The sequence below is a fragment of the Symphodus melops genome, assembly GCF_947650265.1.
Source record: "Symphodus melops genome assembly, chromosome: 1".
Classification (NCBI taxonomy): Eukaryota; Metazoa; Chordata; class Actinopteri; order Labriformes; family Labridae; genus Symphodus; species Symphodus melops.
This window is the reverse complement of record NC_136691.1, coordinates 31,893,285-31,917,874: the sequence shown is the minus strand read 5'-3', so window position 1 is coordinate 31,917,874 and position 24,590 is coordinate 31,893,285. Positions and strand designations below refer to the sequence as shown.

The window sequence follows — 24,590 nt, the reverse complement described above, 5'->3', positions numbered from 1 at the left end:
CCAAATTAAGTAATCATATCAAACAGTTCAGAAAACACAACAGCATTCACCTTAACTACATGATTTGAATGTTGCTGCTGCGAGCTGAGTGCTGTGAAACGTCCTGTCCTGTCCACGCTTGTTTTCAGGACTTCTGGCAGAGTGCGCCGTGATCCAGGAACAGTGGATCACAAGTCCTGCTGCTCGGCTGCTTAACACACCCTTTCAGGATTTGGCAGCACACCAAGCAATGCAACTAAACCTGCTTAGTGTAGCTCCCTTTTTATTTCTGCCAGCTATTCACCGCTCGGTAATTAAACTGGTGATCACCTCCCTGCATGCTGCAGAGAGGATGTTTTCGACTGTCTGCACGAGGAACAGCCGACGGGCCGCCATCGCCGCCGCAGCTTCAGAATGGGGTTAAGCTTTGTGGCCCATGTAATACTGACCTAGTTAACATGCAGATCTGACGCAGAGCGGCTGGGCCGACACAGCACGGAGCAGTGAAATCACACCAAAACAATAACATCCCCCTCCTCCTGGACCAGAGGTCGCAAATTAACACCAGGATTACTGATCACTGAGGGAGAAGGTTTAAGCATCGGACAAGCATCATTTCTGTGCATCCAAGATTATCATCTCCCCCCCTCCCCTCCCTCGACTGGGTGGGTCTGCAGGATTCATATAAGATGACACATTTCTTCATAAATAATGGTCTTAATTTTGAGCTGCTTACTCTCAGATTAAAGCCCAATGACATCCGTCTGAACAATCTGAATTGTTTTTTTTGTTTTAAACACATTTTGTCACCTGAACGGAGGCGTTCCTTTTGTCCTGCAGCGCTCCTCTTTGTTTACACCGCTTCAGCAGAATGCTTAATTTTTCCAGAGGAATCACTGATTCTCGCACAGACAGTCACCGAGTCTGTAACGGACTCACGCCTTGCCTCTGCCGATGCGTCTGCACCAGGGACTGTTTGCTGAAGTGATGAGCTCTCGCTCTCACACGGCCTCTCTCTGTTTATGATTGTCTTCTTGCGGGTCCAGTCAGTCGTATTCAGTCTCTTCTGATGTCTGTCTGTCTGTCTGTCTGTCTGTGTGTGTGTGTGTGTGTGTGTGTGTGGGGGGGGGGGGGGGGGGGGGTGAAAACACACAGACAGACAGGCCGACGGGAGCTGAAATACAGTAGAAACCCTCCTCATAGTTTTTGTGGGCCACATCCACGATATCCTGTGTTTGACAGATGATTTAATTTTCCTTGTCGAGCTCTGTGATCTGTCCGTGTTTGGGCCCTAAACCAGGTGAATTGAGAACAGGTCATGGCAGGACGTTCAGGACTGTTTGATCTTTACCACACTGTCAAGTTTCAAGCCATGATCACATTTTATATCCATGTTAAATAATCAATCAACCATCCAACTATTTGTCCAGAGCCCATACACAACAAACATTATCTGAAGACACAATAACAGGTCTAGACTGAAGTCTGTGTTATATTTACAGAGACGCAGCATGAGTCCACCATGATCCAAACACTTAGCAACTAGGGGTGGGACTTGACTAAAAATGTTAACTAATTAACTCAGGGCTTTCTAATTAATCAATTGCATTTAAAGTGCATCACAATATTTGCCCTAAAATGAAACATTTGTCTATTTAAATGGATTTTGGTGGATGAATAAATTCTCAGTTTCATAAAGCTGTTGGAGCTTGTTTGAAATAGTTTTTCTGCATGTTGCTATCTGTAGCACATTTTCTAACTCCTCATCTCCTACCACTAATAGTGATCTACAGTCCAGAGCAATCGATTGAGCGAGTGAATTTGTAAGTTTATCAGACGTTGAATTACTAATTTGGGTCCTGAAGACAGTCATTTGGTCGAGTTTAGGCTGCAAACGCTTCTTGTTTACTTGTGGCGAAGCTAGCGCAAAGCTAGCGTTAAGCTAACTGTTATTAAATGTGTTTAAAAAATTTAACGCGTTGTTTTCTTGTAATTAATTAATTGTAATTAACGCATTAAAGTCCCACCCCTATTAGCAACATTTATCAAAGGTACGGTGGTAAAGAAAAACCTTCACGTTAAGCAGACTCACGATGGTCTGCTGCGACGGAGCTCTGCTTTCAAGAGGAAAGGAGATGCCGAATCAGAGACGACAAGTTTAAAGTTATTGAAAACTTTCTTTAATATTCTCAGGACACAGTGGTGGGGTTTTGACTTTTCTCATTCATTGAACCCTTCTGCAGAGATGACTGGCTAAAGATTGTTTTTTGTCTCTTATATGAAAAGCATGAATCCCAGACAAGCACACCGTCTGGACTCAGTGGGAGAAAAGGGCGTGTGCAGAGAGTCGTCATTAGCTGATGATGAGCAGTCACAGTGAAGGATGTGTTAACAGAGGCTGAAACTAAAGAAGAAGTTAATCACCTTTTATTTCCACTCATGAGGTGAGAAACATTACTGAGATATTTAAGTGTAGCTGTAAATCTGAGCCTGACCGATGTCGATAATGGGGATAAAAACATGTGATTCAGGTATATCGGCCGATATCTGTCAGTTCTCAAACATTTGTGGAAAAGATAACGCAGACAAGACGATCATTCAGATATGGCTGCATCTTATAAATATCTCTGCCCCTCAGGGTTTCTTAAACTATCATTCAGTCTTTGGACATGCCAGGCGTGTGTCCGGCATGTGCTACTTTATTGTCTGATCTTACAAGCCGTAGATGGAGGTGAGCTTAAGTGGCGAGTGGCGTTTGTATGCTGACTGTAAACGGTTAAGAAACCGCGGCGGGCGGGCGGGCGGCTTGTTTGTTTTGGGAGGGAGAGCAGTGCTAACACTAATCCTCCTGAGTCCTTCATTGTTACAGAGCATGAAGTTTGCTTCTTTTGTCCGTCATGAATAAAATTTGATCCACGATGGTTCAAAGTAAGAAACTTAAATTTAATAATTAATTAAATGTAATAATATAAACATACATTTTCTCTTCCATGCGTCATTCGTTAGCGAAGATGCTAACGTGTTTAAATAGATGAAGAGGTGTGGAGGTCCAAAGCTTTGTTGAGATATTTGTGTCAATCAAGCAGCAAACAGAGCGAGGGCCACGCCCCCAGGACGCTCTTTACATCGCTGCTCCTTCTGTAACAAGACGGGGCTTCAATTATGTAAATGAATGTTGATCTAAAATCCCTCTTCAGTTCACAGCACGTCGCTCCAACGTCTCATCGAGGAGTTTTGTTTTCGCTCACACATGAAGGTGATCAATTATACCAAGTCAAGCAAACCGCTTCTCATTATGGCGTGAAGGTAAAGGCTGTTTTTTTTTTTTCCACTTTAAGGTCAAATATGAAGCTTCCCCACTATAAGAACTGTCTCTCAGCTTTTCTTAAACTGGGAGATGCTTACTGGTTTCCTGTTGAGTTTGAGTTCACATATGTTCATTTTCTCACGCCTGTGTTTTTCCATGAGGATGGACACGCCTCTGACGACACGCTCACTGGATCTGACGAGACGATTTCTTCCTCTCTACTACTCTGACTGACCACATGTCTCCAATTGGATCTAATAATCAGTTCAGAGATTGTAAAACAAACATTTATATTTTATATATATATATATTATAATAATAAAAAACATATTCTCCCTGCTGTCAGCTTCTTTTTAAATTATAAGAATCTTTTCGGAGGGTAATTTTGCCTTCATTAGAGACAGTAGAACACCAGGAGATGATGCAGGGACGAACTTGAACCCGCACCGCCTGCTTGGAGGACTGTAACCTCCATACTGTACATGGGGCGTAATCTAACCGCTAGGCCATGTACGCCTTTCTTCTAACGTTCATTCTGTTGAATCGTTGTAATTATTGAGACGTCTGCGTGTCGTGATGGTGTTTTGAGACGAAGCACTTTCACTGAGTGCGTGGACGTTCTTCTCACTGTCTCTGTGACAGTTGGGCATTATCTGTCTGACTTCATTACATGAGGGTCACAATGCTGCATGGGAATATTGCTTTGTTTATGTATCTGTGTGTGTGTGTGTGTGTGTGTGTGTGTGTGTGTGTGTGTGTGTGTATTAAAGCAGAAGAATGAGGACTGTTGATCTCCCAGCCTCGTCCTCAGCCGTGCCCACGCCCCGCTGAGCATCGCCGTGGGCCTCTTCATTTGCATTAAGTGCAGTTGTTTTAACAAAGCCCTGCTTGTATGAAGACCCACGCTCACTCTCCAAGCAAAGTGCTTCCAGTCACTCTTGATTTACTTCAATTGTTTTGAAGTCATTGTCCCCGGATTATGGTTCAGAGTCCATTGTCTTGAGTCCGTGGGCGGATCCGGCTTCAGTGTCGTACGTTTCCTCTGATATTACCTCGACAATACGATCCCTCACTGCCACTCAGATCTGCTGCATCTCCTACTACTGAGTGCCAGCTGCTCACGATGAAACCTGGGGAAAAAAACAATAACAAATAGAAATAAATCATGTGTTTTATTATTGCCTAAGAACTCAAACTTAATTGGATTTAACTTTGGAGCCTTCTTGGAAGTGTTATTAACCAAGAGCAATCATAATCCGTTATATAAAACACATGAGGCCAATAAAAGGCTGTTCAGTCAGCTCTCAGAGCCTCGATCTGGAGCCTCTCTTCTACATTGACTTCTGACAATTTGTCCACAATGTGGGAACCTTTAGGTCCAGAGGTTTTCACAATTGCTTCTCATATGTGCACCTTTTTGTGGGAGATCGTTTGTTTAGGACGCACTCTCACAACTCGTATTTCACTGTTTGGTTTATGTGCGTGTGTGTGTGCGTGTGTGTGCATGTGTGTGTGGGATGATTCATAGATCCATTTATACTTTGCTCATCTTTACTTCCTACTTCTTTTTTGGGACTCCTCTCGTCCCCTGGACGCCTGGAGGACGTAACAGTACAAAGCGGGGATGTTAATTACCTGGAATCAGATAAATGAAACTTGTTTAAGCAGCCAGTCTAAAGGAAATAAAACACAGAGAAACAATAATCTGATTTATTCAAAAAGCCTGTAAATATTGTTGTTTGGTTTGCCTAGTGTGGCTTATGTTAGCAACATTAGCACTGCTAGCCTGCAGTCCTCTGTGCAGGTTGACATCCACACGTCTGAGCGTGTTGTTAGCTCGGTGCTTTCTTCCTGTAAAGGAAGTTTTCCCTCCAGCACACAGACTCCAACTATCCGCTTCATTCTTTGTTGTTAAACTCAAACAGGGAAAAATAATGTGGGTTTTTTTAGGGACAGAAAGCTCCCGGTGGATTGATCACCTGCCTGCGTTTGTGTTTACAGCCTGTGACCTTCTTTCTCCCAGGATGCCTCTGTGCTGACGTTAGCGTAACCTCGCCCGACAAATCGATTTCAATACACTTAATCTGCTGGTGTTGTTGATCGTTTCACACTAGGTAACAAATATAGTGCTTTTAAATGTAACAGTGTAGTTGTATCTGGACAAGCCTCTGATTTGTGGCATTACAGAAAGCCTCGCCTCCAAAGCTTCAATACTTATGGAAACAAATGTCCCCAACTGACCTGGGCATCGTGAGCCCATGAGATCCCTAATCACTACTAAAGTGACGTGAAGAAGAGACACTCTGCTATTTAGCTTTTTATAATTGTTGCCCTTTAGGAGCTGATATAATAAAACAGTAAAGAAAAGAAAGGAGGCCGACATACGAGGCATGATGGCGCAGTAACAGATTCCCTCACGCTCTGAACCTGGAGCAGAGATAAAGAAGGCAGATGGATGAATTGAAGAACCTGCAGGAAGTCCAGTCTGGACATCAGCTGTCATGACAACGATCCAAACAGCGAGCACGCTGACCTCCCTCTCCAGCTCTCACTTCCTGCTGTGTGCCATCAGATTCTGTTGGATTTCCATGTTTTTATAAGGACTTCTTGAACTCCCAGATGGCTCTCTTATGATGTTTCTGCCTCTCCTTCTGTTCCTTTGGTGTTTTTCTCTGCTGACTGTCTGTGGCCAGGTCTCCTTTGGGGAAAGAGCGTCGTAATCTCAATGGGACAAACCTGGTGAAATCACAATCAAAAGCGTCTGTGGACAAAAAGAAGGAGGGTCGACTGGTGGTTTCCTGTGGTTTAAGTAGATGGGGGGGGGGGGGGGGTCGCAGAGGTCTTCATCGGACACATGGTGAACTGCTTCTGTGTTGGTCTGCATGTGGTCCAGGTCCAGGTCCAGGTCCTGTACTGATCGTGTCCTGTGCTCTGCCTCTTTCAGCTCAGGGATTTGTGTCTGCAAGATGGGAGTGTACGGACCCAAGTGCGATGAATGCCACCCGGGTTTCTTCCACTTCAGCAGCACGGGGTGCCGGCCCTGCCAGTGCAACAACCACACCAACTCCTGCCATCCTCAGTCAGGTGAGTCTGCAGAAAGAGCAGCAGACAGATCTGCGTTCTGTCCCTCGCCCTGTTAGATCTCTGTGGAGGATTCAGATTCGGTCATGTCCCGACACTTTGCTCCGTGTGCAAAGACTTCACTATGAAACAGAACTGAAGTGTCACCATGTATTTACCTACCGAGACTGGATAGAACCGATCACAAGACAGAAAGGCGGGACATAACGTTGGAAAGAATATGATTGGATCGTTGAGAAAGTCGGCGAACATTGCATAAAAATTCAACACCGCTTTTTAATTGGTGGAAAATGAGTGAACGGCCCCGGAGTGCAGGACGACTCATCAGACGTTTGAAACATTTGATTAAAATGTAAAAACACTCAGATGATGCCCCAACATGATGAATGAACACCGACAACAGCAAACAAGCACAATTAAAGTCAGGAAACTGTGTCCTTCATTTCATGGGGATTTAATGCTCATCGACTATCGAGGGCCAACTTTCAGGGAGCAGCCCGAATAATGAGTCTGAGTCCGGCCTCCAGTGCAGGTTAACGCCTGTGTGCTAAATGTTGATGATAACGTGCTGTATTTGGTGCCACAGTCTGGGAGTACACAAGCCTCCAGTCTGTCTGCAGAGTCAATATTTACCGTGGACACAGAGCTGAAGTGGGACGTTCAGGTGGTTCGAAAAGACGGGTGCTTTAGAAATCACAAGAAGGTTCTTCTGTGTCTTTGATTTCCTTTAAAGGTCCAGCTCGTGACAGGGAGGAGGACAGGTGGAGGGGGGGGGGGGCAGGGTTAGTTTGAGGAGCTGTATGTGTTTCCATTATAAAGCAGGGGGCAGATGGAGAGCTGGAGGCTGCTGTGGATTTACATAGCTCAGGTTTGACAGCTCCGTTTAAAGCCTGACCCTAACCTCTCCCCGGGGGGGGGCCGCCTGCTCTGGAACACATTGTGCAAACGCAAATTATACACTATACCAAACACTGTGGACCTGGAATAAACATGACGGGGACTCGCCACTTCCAACAGACTGTCCGCAAACACTTCGACTGCAATCAAGTCTAAAGACTGGACGAAAGAATGGATTCCACTTTAAAGCTTTGTTTGTTTAGATTTTTCCCCCTCTGACCCTTCAGAGCTCAGACCTGTTATGTATGACGTGTCTGCGTGTAGCAGGGCTGCTTGGACGATTAAGCAATCTTTTTTTTGTATCACTTTATTTATAGCTTTTTATACAATACAGAGACACAGGATAGACAAAAATACCCAGCAGTGTTACACAGAAGAGACGCAGAGACGTCCAAAGAGCCGGCAAAGAGAGACTCTCTTAAAAACAGTCCTAAACAAAAACAGACAGAGCCCTTCAGTGTGTCCACATGGTATAAAGAGAGCAGAACAGCCCATCAGTGCGTACAGGTGAGTCGTATCCAGCATTATCAGGAAAGGTTTCCACAGGTTGAAAGAGAATATGCTTCCATGTCGACTCGTTCCACAGTCTTATTTTAGACATGAGAGGGACAAGCTGAGTTTGGTGACCAGCTCGTAAACCAAAGAGCTCAGCTGAAGCCTTCAGGGGAGATACTGCTCTGGGGTGCTGCTGGATTAGTGGTTAGTGTGTGACCTCTCTCTCGCCCTAATATCGGACTCTGTTTACCGTCCTAACTCTAAAACAAAGGCAGAAGAAAAGCCCAAAACTGAAGCTGTAAAATAAGAGCTGAATCTGCTCTGCTCAGAGTGTCAAGTCAGTTTTTCAACACAGAAAAATGTTTCTCTCTGAACCTCGCTGTGTAAACAGATTTAATATACAAAATATAGAGGATGGAAATAAAAATACAAAAATGAGAAGATACTGTTGAAAGATGTGCATCTAGAAAAACAAATGTGCATGGACTTGTATAGACAAATAAATATAAGGTACCAACTCAGCAGGAAAAACAATCAGTAAACATCAGTTTGTTTGTTTGTTTGTTTGTTTGTTTGTTTTTTGTTTTGAAGTGACTGATGCTTCTGTGTTGCTGATGACAGACGATCTTATAAAGTGACACTAGTGATCAGAGGGGGGGCAGAGAGAGAGAGAGAGTTCAGCTTCCTGACTCTTTGCCAAAAGATTCATCAGTATAGATGGACTTAAATAGACTTAATTTATCCAGAGGGAAACACTAAAGATGCTAAAATGTAGAAACATTGTGTGTGAAACATCAGACTCTTCAGCCTGTAATTATCTTTATCAAAGAAAGACTGACGTTAACCGATAGTGTTCAGTAAAAATGACGCCTCTAGAGGAAATGATAAGATGATTTGATATATGATAACAGACACATTGTGTCTTTCAAACCTGTTTTTGAAGTTGAGTCATCCAGACGAAACACGTCGCTCTGATGAAGTAGATCTTTAAACGTCTGACAAGTTGTCTCACAGAACCTGACTCTGCTTCTTCAGGCTGATTTATTCTCATCTCATGGTCACGGAGGCTTCTTGAGGTTTCTTCATTCACCTGAGGAAGAAATACTTTTCTCAGAATTACGAGTTACGAGGTGTTTGCATTTCTCGGCTCAACACTCTGTGGGCTTTATAATATGTTCAGCCATCGCCATAACTTAACCGCCTGAATGTATTTAAGAAGCGTCACATTTATCAGCTCAGCTGCTCCTGGCACATCAGAGCGGCGTTTAGTCAACAAGCGACAAAACCAAACCATCTCTATTATCTAATGACACAAGGATAACCTCCAGTGTTGAAAAATGGAGCCAATGCGGAAGTGTCAAATCCTGCAGTTTGTCCGTTCAAGGCAGGCTCCAGGCTCCAGGATCACCTAAAGTCACATACTCCCCCATTCAAAGAAAAGTCTGTCTTTAAAGCCTGGTTCAAAAAACAAAAGAGGTGGGATTAGCTCTCGATCTGCACACGCTGCAGTGCGGGGGTGAATTTTTGTGGAACTCATCCGTTTTGATTTGATGAAGAATAAGAGTTATTCTCACGAGGGAGAGGAGCTGGGATGATTGACAGGCGGGCGCGGTGCAGGAAGGAAGTTTTAAAACCCGCCCCAGCTCCAGCTCTCGGCCTGTCCTCAGGTTGACTAAAAGAAAGACTGAGACAGGAACAGCACTCTGTAGTTACTGATGGGTGAAGAAGTCACTTATGTTTAGTCCACAGTATCTCCACATGATTTTGATCAGGATTTATATTTTTAAGATTTAAGTGTCAATGATGATCTTTGCAGATTTTATCTTCTCACTTGAATGCTACGTGCTTGTTTGTTGTTGTTAAAACAAAAAAGCAGGTGAAAGCCCTCCTCCACCTGTAATGTTCAGGTCTGTTTGGAGCTGATTCCACACATCAGCTGCTCGTCTGTTGACACTCATGCTAAGATGCAAGGTTTGAAGCGGCTGTTACGTAAAGCCGTGATGTCATGTGCAGCCTGCGGACAGGTTCAGTCACGTCTGCATGACTTAACACGAGCATGGAGGCAAAACAACTCAACCAAAAACATGCAGCGGAGGCGACACCTTCACAGATATTTACACAATTACACTAACGTCTGACGCCATGCTGACCTTACTAAAGTGTTCTAATAGCATCTAAGTCTATTATTTCACGTGTTTTATAAAACCAGAACAAACTCAGAACATGAGCGTTCAGGTTCGACATGTTACTGATGAGAATGACTTCTTCTTTAAATCTTTATCTAGTTGTATCTTGCGCTTCATTTTCTCAGAAGTTATCATGATGAAAAACATCCAATAGACTAAAGGTGACGTTGAGCCTTTTAGCAGCTCCTGTTGCTGTAATAAGGTCATTATTATCCTACCTGGACCCAGGGGCGAGTCCAGACCTTTTGGACCTGGGGGGGCCCAACTGGGGCTCTGACATGTGCACGGGTGGCCTGATGTTTGTGTGCATGTATTAACCCCTCGTGTCTGCATCAATCACATCGACTTTTAAGTGACACAAGATAATGTCATCATGGACCTTTTCTACACTTCGTTCTTCATAGACTCAAAAGACAAAAAGCCTCTAGTTGTGTTTTTCAGAGCTCTTGTAAATATTAAGTTAATAAACAGCTTATTAAGCTAACGTTTAGCTAGCTTGTTAAAACCGCTGATTAGATAGATGAAGCTTAATGGTCGTGACGCCATTACAAACCGACCGTGGGGTAGTTTGCTCGAGCATAACGTTAGCTTTTTACTTCGCTCGGCTGCATTAACTCTTCAAACTTCATATAAATGGTGTTTATGTGTAAAGATTATCCAGCTGAACTAAACAGCTACACATCAGAAGCCAAATCCAAAATCTAATGCAAAAATCCCAGAGGCGAATTCTCGTTGGAACCACCGGCGCCATTGGGTGTCCCCTGGATCTGGACACGCCCCTGCCTGGACCGCAGCTGATCACAAAGAGAAATGAAATATGAGCACCATTGAAAACAGGAATCATAAAAACCTTGAACCCTTTAACCTTTCAATTTTATCAACAAAGAGGCCGAGTTTTCTCACCAACCGGTCTCCTGTGTGTAGTGTGGATACTCCTGTAATCTCGACACCTTTGTTCTGTCCTCCAGGTGTGTGTCTGAACTGTGAGGGGAACACGCAGGGATCCAACTGTGAGGAGTGTAAGCCCGGTTTCTACCGCAGACCTGGAACCGCCCTGACCGAAGCCTGTGCACCGTGTCCCTGCTCCAACTCCACCTCCACCGGCACCTGTCGCATCGGTCAGTCCCTGCTGCTCACACACACACACACACACACACACACACACACACATTGATTCACCTGATGGTGTTCGTGCTTTCTATGACTATTCTCATTTTCTTTGAGCTTTATTTTGAAAATCTCTGACACGAGCAGAACATGATGACGTCTTCAAAAACCTCCTTCACTGTCAAACTGGACTGCAGCAGAGCTGTAAACACCTCGAAGAGGCAGCATGTTGTCCATAGATCTAAGAGAGATGTGATCGAGCAGTTAGACAGAACTTTGTCTTCTTCAAGTTACAACACATCCAGTCAAGCTGACACGCTGTGTCAGAATCAAGCTGAGGGATGAATGTCTGCAAGCAAGAGATAAAACGTTTCTTCAGCGTTCAGTTCCCAAGAATCGACTAAACAAGGAAACACACGGGTCCGTTCAGTCGCTGTAGTTTCCTTACAGTGTTGTTTGTTTACCTAACCTGTTAGCAGGCAGGTTGTCTGGTCCTGAAAAGAGGGGAGGGTTTGAAGCTTTCTTTGGAAGCATTCAGTCTGAGGAAGGTCAACTGGAAGTGACGTGGGGACTCTGAGTGTGAAGGCCAAGTTTAGAGGGAAATGAAAGATCACACTGTTGAAAAAAGATCAGAAAAAACTGCCACTATGGCGTCAGAAAAGTTCTTCTTTTGTTAAAGTCACCATGAAGCTGAGTGTGTAACGCTGCGCCCAGGAGCTCCTCAGATTGTTCCAGTTTCCAAGTTGGAAAGTCGTTGTCTCGACTTCAGAGTAACAACAACAACCAGCATGGATGCTAAAAAGGTGTGTGTTATATTTGAGCGGAACGATGATGGTCAGTACTTGAATGAATCAAAACTATCTCAACATGCACAGAACATCATTTGCCCCACACGTGACGACGAATATGACATCAAGTCGGCGAGTCAGGGATCTCATTCCTCCCCGACTTTCTGAGTGGTTGTTCCAACTCAAGCAGGCGCTCATGTTTTTTTGAACAACTCAGAAAAACTAAAACGGTGGTGTCGGATGTTCCTGACACCACAAAGCTTTCAGTTTGGTCGACAATGAGTCAGCAGACATTTGAAAAGTTTTACAGGAGGAGGAAATAGAGTCATTCAGATATAAAACCTCTCAGATATAACTTTATTGAAATATATTTGGCAGATACATATATATATAATGCGAGATTAAAAGCAGGAACATTTGTTTTTCATTTCATGTGGACTGAAATCTTCAGACATATGAGAGACATGAACAGGACAGATGTCTTCTCACCTCACTCCCTGCCAGAAAGCCAATCAGTGTATTCCAAAGGATTAAATGTCTGTTTACTCTTCATGACTTTTTAATAAAAGTTATTTTCCCCATCCAAACTGGATGAGTCTATAAACTGTCAGCTCCCCAGGCGATGTCTTCAAATCAACACAATCCTCTCATTTTACTTTGAGCGTGTAATTGGTTAATGAACTTACCGTCTGGTGAAACCCGATTGTTCAGCTTTAATTGTCATGACAGACTAAATCAGAGCACAAACAGCGAACACAACGTAAATCTCAAATCTGCTCCTGAACTAAACGGCTTTTTCTGACTCTAAAGAACATTGACGTGAACAGTGCTCATGTCTGAACAGGTGGAGGTCGGCTTTGACTCGTACTGCGTTGATCTACAAGTACGACATCTGGAGTTTTGTCTCTCGTTGCTGCAGTCATTCCCCTTATTATTCATGTAAGACAAAATAGTGAGGAGGAACTGCACGAAGGTGCTTTCAATCTGTGTGGGAATAACTGTGACCTCCCTGTATGACCCCACCTCCTCCACCTTCAGGCTGCTGCTGCTGCCCTACTTACACCACACACCCAGGGGGCTCTCTCAGGTTGAGATCTGGGTTGATCTACGAGCTCTCAAACACATCTCAGTCCTGCTTGAAGTTTGATTTGAGCCTAGATTGATAAGCCATAGAGGGCTGCACCTGGTGAGGAAGAAAGCTGTGAGCTACACACAGAGTTTGATGTGTGACAGAGAAAGCTTAAAGATTCTTGTGTTCGTGTTCCTGCCTGCTCCGACATGTCACCACAACACAAGTGTGTGTAATAAATCAACATTGAAGTTGTTGCTAAGTTACCCGGGGCAACAGGACATTTAAGTTAAGAAAGCTCGTTTTCGTTCTGCTTTATTCATATTTTGATGTGGCAGATTTAATTGAATTAAAATAATCTGTAAAAAATAAAAAATCTGGCTAAACACTGAAGCTACAGTGTCCACCACATGCTGACCTGAGGGGGACAGAGTTTGTGATGTTTTGAATTTGGACTGCAGTACCCATTTTAAACACCAGGTGTCAGAGTTACAGATTGCTCCTTTAATTATGTCTTCTTATAGTTTCAGGAAAAACTACACATCAGAATTTCTTTAAGTCTTTGATGATGAAAATCGAGAGGCAACAAATCACACGTGTGAGGACTGAAATGATCTAGTTTTGACTTTTAGCCTTTACTCACTCAAATCTTTGATTATCTGAAATAGTTGCTGGTTCATTTTTTGTGCCTGGATATCTTTCATAACACATGTTTCCAGATACACTTAACATTTAGTGTTGGACACGATTTACTTCTCCATAAAATTCACTGAGAAATCTGATTTGAGACCTTGGTCTGAATTAATGTAAGGCCTGGATTATCTGGTAATATGAGGGATTTGCAGATAGAGTCTTAAACCTCTTGAAAGATCATCAGGACAGCACTGGTTGGTTCAAACATCTTAAATATTCAGGATTTAAAATCTGTAGGATTAAGTCAGTACTTCTTCTTTATTTAGAGACAGGGCAGGATAGAGTCAGAAATTAGAGACATTTTGAATTGCCCCTCTGGGACAAATAAAGTTTTTGAATTGAATTGAATTAAGAGAGAGGGGAAAAAAAAACAGGTCAGATTCAAACCTGAGGGAATAAATGTTTCCACACTAACCACTAAACTATCAGTGTGGCCAAGTCAGTGCTTCTGAAGGGGACAATGTCCAACAAGGACAGGGTCTACAGGGCTTCACTTTACATGTTATAATGTCTGATAAGACGGACATTTAAAGTCTCACATCCAGTTCAAGATCAAAGTCAAGATTTAGTTCATTTTAAATGGACTCAAGCTTTTCACATCTTCAGACGACTTAAAGGACTTTTACACCACAGGTCACATTTACACACTGATGGTAGAGTTTGTCCATCCATACACATTTATATACTCTGGGTTAAGTGTCTTGCCCAGGGACACATCAGACATGTAGCTTAGGGGGATTGAACCCTCAACCTTCCGCTTAAGAGACGACGGACTTTACCACTGATCCACAGCCGACCACAACCTGTCCGTTTTCTAATGTGTCTGCAGACATAAAAAAAGAGAAAGTGGTGTTCTGCCAGCTGCAGGCAGTGTGTCAGAACGGCAACATGTAACATATAGAAACAAACATCAATATCTACTGAGCAATAAAAACATTTAAATACTGCAAACATGGAGGGAGTAAAAAAAAGTGTTGATTGTGTTGAAACTAGGTTTCTTTACATGTTCATCCTTCTGTAAAATGTTACTGGAGCAGTTGGTGGATTTTTATGATGGTTAATTTGTTTCCCCCTGCAGCCCCAGATAATCACACACCTTAAATCTTCTCATGGCGTCCGTGTTTTGAAATGCCGAGTTGTCGGGATGTTTGACATCAGGGACAAAATATTAGTGAGAGAATCGACTCTCCTGGAGTCTGAGCCCAGCTCCGTCCACGTTTCCTGTTATCTGGCTTTATTTATGTCGACCTTAATGACGGTGTGGCTGGGAGGGCATGTTACGCCGTGTTGTGTGTGTCCTCAGCATCTAATGGTTTCAGTTCACCTGGCTCCAACATCACGCTGTGACACGGCGGCTTAGATCACAGCTTATCCTGGTCAGTCGGCTGTTGAGCCCTGCATTGCATCACTGCGTTCACTTCACAGGAAAGTTCATCACATTTTCTCTCACCTCACCCTTCCTCTCTCTGGACCAATCAATGACGGCGTCACCGTGTCCCGACGCCCTCCTGCAGCACGGCCTGCATGGCAACAGCCTGGTATGGATGCACTTAGGCTGTCAGCTTCTGTTTGCTTGTACCAGGGGCCGCCGAGGAAGGTTGCACAACGTCGGAGGGGAAAGGGACACGAACCAGGCTGAGCTGAGCTGGGACAGCATGAACACAGCTGGGCCATTTCAGCGCCAGTCAGGCAGCAACAGACTGGGAAGGGGAAGGGGGGCGGAGGCAGAGGGGGGGGATGGGCCGCATCACATCCTCCGTGTCGACCGAGAGAAACCATAGGAAGAGCGGCGTTGGCGAGCACGTGTTCATAAATATGCCCTGAATCATGCTCGTGGTAATGGAGTGTGCGGCTGTGGACGACGCTTTCAGACCGAACCCTGGACGTGGAAAACGAAGAAGCAGCCCTCAAGTAGCGGTTGCCCTGGCAACAGTGACAGATGAGAAGATGCCACAATGCAGCATCGGAGCTCCACACCGGAGGATGGATGCTTTCTAAATGTGCTGATGAGGCCTGTTGCAGTAAATGAATACCCCCACACTAACACACACACACACACACACACACACAGAGATAGGTGAAGTGGAGCGTCGCACCAGTTCAGAATGTGGGTCACACATGTTAAATCAGGCTTGTATGATCGCTCCTGTACTCTGTCACTGGGCTCTCTCAGTTTATCCTGAGGTACATCGGCTCATTTGAACCGTTTCCTTTGTGAGTGTTTACCTGGTCAGGTGTTTCTAGGCCTTTATGTGTGTCATCAAAGTGGATGACAATGGAAAGACAAAGAGGTCACGTCCTCCGGCCTTGTGCAGAGCAGCTCCTCTTTCTTCCTGCTTATATAACTCCTGCAGGCCGGCTGCATTTGAACCTCCAGCAGAGGTTAAGTCAAGCTTATCAGGAGCAGCCTGTTCAGAGCTGGAATACAACACAGTCATGTGACCGCCGACATCTAGGCCAGTGGAAGTCATTTATCTGTGTCTAAATCATTCAGTAATTGGGGCCGTGCAGAGGAGAGTCTCCGTGCAGAGCATCACTTGGAGCACGGCGCTGCAGAGGAAGGTGGTGAACGGGAATCCTTCCCAGAGAAGTCTCGAGTGAGTGCACAAGCAGGACAACATGTTTGAAGTATCTGCACTTTAATTTTATTTTTAAGAGGGAAGCTTCTGACTTTTTTGTCCTCTACATTTCTATGAATTTTCTTGGTGCTCACTTTCTTTTGCTCTGAAGTCAGCAAATCCATTTTCTTTCCTTCGTTAAAACCCTTTACGCCGTGCGTCTCCACGTCGAGCAAGCGTCAAACAGTTCACACCGTTAATTTAGTGGAGTACAGGTGTTGTCACAGAGGCTCTTTTTCTTTGATATATTTTCATTTATGTTGGTGCTAACAACACTGCAGAGAAAGGAAAAGACAAAGCAGCAGCATGGATCAGAATAAGCTGCACAGTGTCACAGTGTGGATGGTCCTGTTATTGCTCTCTTTCTTTGGAGCCTTAAATGTGAGTTTAAAATGTAAATGATGATTTATAAACTGAAGTAACGCAGCAGAGTGAACACCACTCGTGAAAATACAACAATGTTACTTTGACTAAAAACATATTTATCCAGCACTTCATCCAGCTGCATGATCAGGTACTGCTTCTATATAATATGTTCATTCTCTGTTCGGCCTGGATGTCCTGCATCAGTAATCTCCTTTGAAGACACGAGGAGAAACAAAGATGGAACTATAACATACAGACGCACAATTATTATTTTATATAGAAGAATTAAAAAAGCATGCACGTCTGTTTTCATTTTTGCTCACACGGTAAACCAATCAGAAGTCTGTGATTGTTTCACCATCCTGAGGAAGATTCCTGACTTCCTGTTTCAGCTCCTGTGATGAGCTGTCATGTTGGCTCTGTTTTGGCGACTCTTCATTTTTGTCCTCAGCTTTTAGAGAGCGGCAGGTTTGATGCCGTCCCAGAGACATTTCCTGTTTTACTGTCCGATGTCTGATCGTATGAGGGATTTCTTTTGGTTCGAGGATGATGAAAAAGTCGAGTTTTGAAAAAGGAACTTTTGTTGAGTCAGATTTGATCACACGCCTGCAACTGTGTCATGTGATCAAATCTTTATGGAAACCTCTGAAACCAAGTGGGAGCTTATAAGCCCATGAGGGTTGGGCACTTAGTGTGCATGACAGGAAAAATGAATTCAATCAATCAAAATCAATCAATATTCATTCTATCCAACCAAGCCTGGGCCTTAAAACAACAACCGTAACCATGGCGATGTAACACTTCTGAGTATATTTTCCAGCTCTGTGCACTGAGCTCATGGTGGTGAAATGTTCCTCTGTTCAAGTTTGTCAAGTTCTCACAATAAAGAAGAATTAAACCACGACTTTACATATGAAAGAAATAATGATATTTATCGATATCGACTGACAGGAACATTTTGATCCAGATGACGTTTCTATTCCATCTTTCTATCCAGAGGGAAGTTTGCAGGATAAAGGGAATCTGTGTTTATTGATGAGAAATTAGAAAGGGTTCAGGTCAGGATCAAACCTCAAGGTCAAATAATCTTTGAACAAGCTGACGACCAGCACGAGCCTTTACAAACCTCCCAGATAAGACGAGCGCTTGTTAGCATGCTCAAACAGAAGATGTATCAATGCTATTATCAGCTGTCCTTTGGGACACCGTGAGGGGAGTCAACTGTAAGACATACTTTTGATCACATTTGGATCATGTAACCAGGAAGTGGAGGGTGCAGGAGAAAACGGACCCTTTTTAACGACCTGCGTACGTTTCTGATGAAGAATGACGCGTCTCGAAGGGAAGTGTGATCGATTCAGAGTCCACGACGCTCCACTTTTATGATCGTGTGATCTTCACAGAGCCATGGAGACACACGAGAGCCGTTAGAAAATGATGTGTGAGCAGTACGGAGATCGCTGGCATCGACGTCAGCATTGCTCCAGTTGAATCCGCCAGAACAGCGTCAACGATCCGACACCCTTTATCATCACCTTTGGACCTTAAATCAATAACAAAAACACATCCACCTGTGAACATACCAACAGGAAACAACACCACGTGTATTGCACAGTGTGAGAGGTAAGAGAGGTAAAAAAATCTCAAACATAAAGGACCACAGTGAGACAGTTAGACGACCCACAGAGCTTCACACACATCATTCAGAAGAGTTTCAGATGTGTGGATCCAGACTCAAAGGATGAGCAGCGTTCATCCAGAAGCCTTAACTTGGTGTTTGATTCATGGAGAGCGCCGTCTGACATGTCAGTGTGAAGAGATCTGCTGACGTGTCGTGTTCCTCTGAGGGGATTTATACACAGTAACGCCCCGCCTCAGTTACTTCTAGATGTTTCTCTACTCAGATCAGCAGTGTTTGATTGATCGTCCATGTATGAAGCCTCTTTCATTATTTAAAGTATCAACTTTAAAAACCCAACCTGTCTACTGATGTGTATCACAGTTATGACACGACTATCTGAGATATGAACACGTCTCACGTCAGGAAGATGTGTTCATAATTATTCATCATGAAGCAGCTGAGGGTGAGATTCTCCCTTTAGTTCAGACAAAGATGATTTTTATTCTTCAGTTTAAATATTTTCCCCGTACGGTCTAATCTTCATTGTTCTCATAGCTCAGAGACTGAAAGTTGGACCTCATTTTCAAACTTTCAAGGTCAATTCTCTGATTTAAAAAAAATTCTCTTTGCTTTTTTTTAATTATTATTATTTATTTTTGCCTTTATTGACCAGGGCAGCTGAAGAGAGACAGGAAACATTTGGAGGAGAAAGTGGAGGGGTGACATGCAGCACAGGATTCACACCCACAGCAACTGCGACGAGGTCTTTAGCCTTTATGGGCCCCCAGACTTCAAACATTTTCACTACGACTCTCGGCGTGGTGTCACAACATTTTGTTCTCAGACTGAAGATATTCAAAGCTTGAACCCATCACCCAAAGTTAGAGTTAGACTCTTATGTTCATTTCTCATTGATTTTTCTTTGACGCCATTGAAAGGGAGAAAGCTGCTCTCTGCGGAGAAAACGGTCTACCATGATCCATATCCTGTCCTCTGGAGCCCCCTTGTGGCTCAGTGAAGACATGCTGTTCATTCAGAAAGCAGCATGTTCGGACGTGTTCTCCCGAAAACTCCATCTAAAAGCTTCGACTTTACATTTGAACAAATGTAAAGTAAAGTCTCCTACAAAACGAAACAACTCGACTTCTCTGGATAAGAGGAGAGCGGAGGTAGATCTCTAAAGATGTGCAGCCTTGATGTTGAAGCTGCACATTGTGTTTTCTGATTTGTGTGTTTGCATCGAGCTACAACCTTTTTTAAATCAAACACCAGCAGAGCTTAAGAAGGAGCGGTATCATAACATGAGTGTCATGATGTCTGTGTGATTGTCACGCTGAATGTGCGCTGTCCCTCCCCCCTGCAGATTCCAGTGGCTCCCCGGTGTGTGACCAGTGCCTTCCTCGGTACAGCGGGCCGCAGTGTGATCAGTGCAGCGCAGGTTTCTACAAATCCTCGGGTGTTTGTGTTCCATGTGACTGCAGCGGGAATGCAGACCCTCAGGGGCCCGTCCAGCTCTGTCACCCCGACACCGGCGACTGCCTCCGCTGCATCAACAACACCACGGGGCCCCGGTGTCAGCTCTGTGCGGCGGGCTTCATCGGGGACGCCCGGGCACACAACTGCACCCGCCCAAGTAAGCATCATAACGTCTGCTTGGACAAAGGGTTTGTTTTCATACTGGGAGGGAAATAGACCTGAACCTTATCAGGGACAGATGCACCTCCATGTCACACTGAAGACCAGACTGTTGTTAGAGAGGTACGTTCATCTGCTCTGCAATGAAATCCTTTTAATAACTAAAGCTGAGCTCCAACTGGACAACACTTCAGACAGTGATGCCTAAAGAAGTGTGTACATACTGTTTAATTCACTTAATGATAAGTAAAAACATTTCATTTGTTTGGTACATCGTGTTACATTTTTTCCAAATTTAAAGCTATGGAGCTGTAGTGATCCTGTTAGAGAGCGAGGGGCTTTGAACTAAACTGAAGGTTCATGATGTCAGTAAAACACCATGCACACTGGAAGGAAAGAATACACTGTGAAATCCCTTCAGCCTGTTGAAGGTGAATGTATTTTAAGACGCTGGTGGACAGATGCATGAAGTGCAGCATCCAACGGGACGGCTCCTGATTGACCTTTAAACAAAGGGTCAGGTCGAGCTGCGAGGACTTCTCTCTTTTATGGGATTCTTTTATTTTTACTGTTACTGAAAAGCGTCTCAGGAAACCTAAAGTATACTTTCAATTCAATTAAAAAAAACGTTATTTGTTCCCGGGGGGGTTTTCAAAGGCACACAGAGCAGTAAGTGAACGACAGTGCAGCTATACTGAAACTGCAACCAAAGATAAAGAGTCAACAAAAAGATTATTATTGAGTCCCTGTTATCAAGTGCAAAACAAACAGTGCTGCATGAAATGTGAACGTTTTATTACACTTTGTCCCTGAAGTTAACTCTGATGTTTCTTTCCTCAGCACCCAGGATTGTTCCCACACCAGCTGCTACAACCACAACAACAGAGGCCCCCACCTCGAGCACTTCCCCCCCCTCCACGCCCACCACCAGCACCACTTCCACCTCCACAACGAGAGGCCGCGCCGCCTCCACGTCCAGCAGCAACACGAGCACCGTGCTGAGCACCGCCGCCACCACTCAGCTGACCAGCCTGAGCAGCCCCACTGACAACACCACGGCCGCCCTGACCGAGGTCTCCTGGACCCAGTTCAACATCATCATCCTGGCCGTCATCATCCTGGTGGTGCTGCTGCTCCTGGGCTTCGTCGGAGGCGTGTACATGTACCGCGAGTACCAGAACCGCAAGCTGAACGCCCCCTTCTGGACCATAGAACTGAAGGAGGACAACATCAGCTTCAGCAGCTACCACGACAGCATCCCCAACGCCGACGTGTCGGGCCTGCTGGAGGACGAAGCCAACGAGGTGGCGCCCAATGGCCAGCTGGCTCTCACCACGCAGGGCAACTGCTACAAGGCTTAGCATGGCATCTGTCCCAAGACTGCACAGCCAGATATACCGATGACACAAAGCTGCTGGAAAGTACCAAATCCAAAGCTCCACATGTTTGACTGCTTTTTGTTGCCCCGCTGGTCTGCAGCGCTTCCCCAACACGTTTCCAAGCGACAGTGAGGTCAAACTGATCGCGTGATCAGAGACGTGGAAGAGAGACAGATTTCCACTGGAAACATTTTCCCATTTTGATATGGTTTTGTGTGGAATTAGTGACATGGGTCCAAAGACATAAGTGTTTAGTTGGAGTTGTGCCTGCAGAGGGCGCTGTTGTGCAGATGAGTTAGGTGGTTGGCTTTGATGTGAGTCAGGTGCACGCACGCACACACACACACACACACACACACACACACACACACACACACACACACACACACACACCTGTCTGCTGAAACACGAGTTGGAGGACTTGCAGCAGCCGAGCGTTTCAGATATTTTTAAAAAGAGCTTCAGACTGTTGAGGTTCTCACCTGATCACTGCAGCAGTGGTCTGAAGACAATGATTGTTATTTAATGAATTTTTATTCTGCTATTATTTATTGGTTGATGTTTCATTCTGGGGAGAAATGCTGCACATGTATGACGTGTTTATTCATGGTGTTTTATCTGATGTGCTGTCGAATAGTCACTTGAATTGGCCAGTATGTTTTTATGTATAGTTTCTGTGTTTCTGGAGAGAGAGAGAGGAGAAGGCTGCTGGCACGAGCGTCGTGATCACCTCCTCTTTTGTTAATAGTTTTTGTTTTGTTTTGTTTAGTTTTTTTTTTTTTAAAGTGTGCCAGCTCACCTGAAGTATCTTCGAGGAGTGTTTCTTCTATAGAGACTACAACAAACTCACACCACTTGGCGCTACTGCAGGGGTAGTGACTCATCCTCAGTTGGCTTTACACCACCATAACCCAGTGCTCATCTGATCCGCTCTTTGCTGTCTACCTCAGCAAAGGTTGAACAAATCATTTACGATCGTTAGTGTCGAGGTCGGCTTTGTGACTCGGCGCCTCAGACGAATAAAAGCCGCCCTCCACCTTTCTGCCGCTCGCTCTCATCTCCTACTATCAAGTTGCATCAGCTCAGAGAGGGTGTCGGCTGTCGGAGTCCAAAGCTCCACAGCCGGTCCTGGACGCGGCTCCTTGTTTTATGTGTTGCTTGGACTGGCATTGGTTGGGTGCGCTTCATTTAACCACAGTGAATGAGTAGAGCTAATTATGGAACTAACTCCTCAGGTACTGGCTCTTTCCCTAATGTGATCACTGTAAATATAATTATTGTACAGATGAATGTGAATAGTAGCACTATTATTGTACAGCTAGAATCCTGTGTACACTGTCACTCGACAAGCTCCCGACCTTTCACTCTGTCCGGGTGTGACGTTGCAGTCAGCCCACAGCTTTTTGTAGTTTTTCTTTGATTTCTTATTCTCAGCGGACTATGCCATGAACACAGCTGCAGGACTACAAAAAGCACCACTCACGTCACAAACCAAGAATACAATGATGTAAATAATCTCCCAAAGTCAAAGCTCAACTCTCCAATAAAAACATGGATTTAACTGTTGTGTTTGTGTCTCGTGCTGTTTTTGATTTAATCACCATTTGAATGATTTAAAAAAAAAGAGACTGATAATAACGGTCTGCCAAGATGACTTTACACCAACACCACATGGACAGTTTGGTTTATTCTACTCGCACTGTTGTAGAGAGAGAGTGCTCTTTAACAATCAGACATGTACGGCTTGTGAATCCAGGATCTGTGTCATGGACTTACAGCAGATCTTTTATAGGCGACCATCATCATCGTCATCATCATCATCATCATCGATCAGGTGATCAAACCCGCACACAGAGACGTGCGACTCACAATCACAGCTGTGTGTGAAAACTGTCCTGACTTTGTTACTCACATTCTCACTAAAACAATTCTAATAATAATATATGTTTAATATTCAGTGATGAATTAATACTCATACTCGTTTATTTGCATTAAGTAGAGATAAGTCCCGGCAACGCCTCTTCTTCCTCCTGACGGCCTTCTACGACAGCTCCATTAAATCACTTTTAACTTTTCATATCACAACCTGCTCACTGTCTGACATTCATCACCGTCCATCAAACAACGATCAGCAGAACAATCAGACAGGAGCAGCAACAACGAGTCAGCATTTACAACAGGAGGACAACACAAAGCCTCACACACACACACACACACACGCAGTCTCAGACACCACACACACACACACATAGCCTCAGAAACCCCCTACACACGCACATAGCCTTAGACACACACACACTTAGCCTCAGACACCACACACACACATAGCCTTAGACACCCACACACACACACACACACACACACACACACACAGAGACAGCCTCAGACACACACTTAGCCTCAGACACCACACACACACACACACACACACACACACACACAGAGACAGCCTCAGACACACACTTAGCCTCAGACACCACACACACACACACACATAGCCTTAGACACCCACACACACACACACAGAGACAGCCTCAGACACACACTTAGCCTTAGACACCCACACACACACACAGACACACACACACATAGCCTTAGACACCCACACACACACACACAGAGACAGCCTCAGACACACACTTAGCCTTAGACACCCACACACACACACAGACACACACACACATAGCCTTAGACACACACATAGCCTCAGTCATCACATACCACACATAGTGACATTTCATCTGAAAAATAACTTTCACATGTGAAATTTTTATTATAAAAGTGTTTGCTGTTGTATTCTTTCATCTCTCTTCTTTTAGTTACTGTAAATATGCTGCTTTTACATTTGTTGCTATCTTCTGCTGGTACTGTTCCTCAACTTTTAGTATCTCATTTTACCACATTCAGAGGTCTGTCCAAACACTAGTAACACAAAAGACTTAAACATCCTAAGAACTAAACTGTGTATGTTCATTTATTGTAAGGAAGGCTAGAAACAGAATATCAGTTATTTCCATGTACAGACGATTTTAGATGGTATTTGGGTTTTTGTTTTTCGGGCATCTTGCGGCCCCCTCTTATTGGCTTGTGACCACACGTGGTGGCCCGACCCACAATCAGAAGTGCTGCCTGTCAACAGGCCAGGCAGGCAACTGTTTGGGGCCCCAGGCCAGTAGGGGGCCACCAACGGCTGACAAACTTTAAACCACAGCATTACCTCAAAATGTGCACATATTGCAATGACAGTAGGAGACCTCCCTAATGGGGCCCCATCTGACAGCACTCACTCTCAATGCCCTTCTAAGTGTTGTGTGCATTATTGCTGGGAAAATAATAATGGATGCTGGTTGGAGGGGCCCCCAATGAATA

At 44.4% G+C, this 24,590-nt stretch overlaps 2 protein-coding genes across 2 annotated transcripts in view; one reads left to right on the top strand and one right to left on the bottom strand.

The window, feature by feature from the left end:
* Positions 1-22,782, top strand: part of LOC306836773 (multiple epidermal growth factor-like domains protein 9) — a 38,015-nt gene extending 15,233 nt beyond the window's left edge. The window contains exons 3-6 of the mRNA XM_079364060.1: positions 6,231-6,370; positions 10,914-11,063; positions 19,571-19,840; positions 20,683-22,782. Coding sequence (XP_079220186.1) covers positions 6,231-6,370; positions 10,914-11,063; positions 19,571-19,840; positions 20,683-21,203 — 1,081 coding nt within the window. The 3' untranslated portion in view covers positions 21,204-22,782. The remainder of the gene's footprint in view (positions 1-6,230; positions 6,371-10,913; positions 11,064-19,570; positions 19,841-20,682) is intronic.
* araf (A-Raf proto-oncogene, serine/threonine kinase) overlaps positions 1-24,590 on the bottom strand; it is a 153,878-nt gene that overhangs the window by 10,197 nt on the left and 119,091 nt on the right. The window lies entirely within an intron of this gene.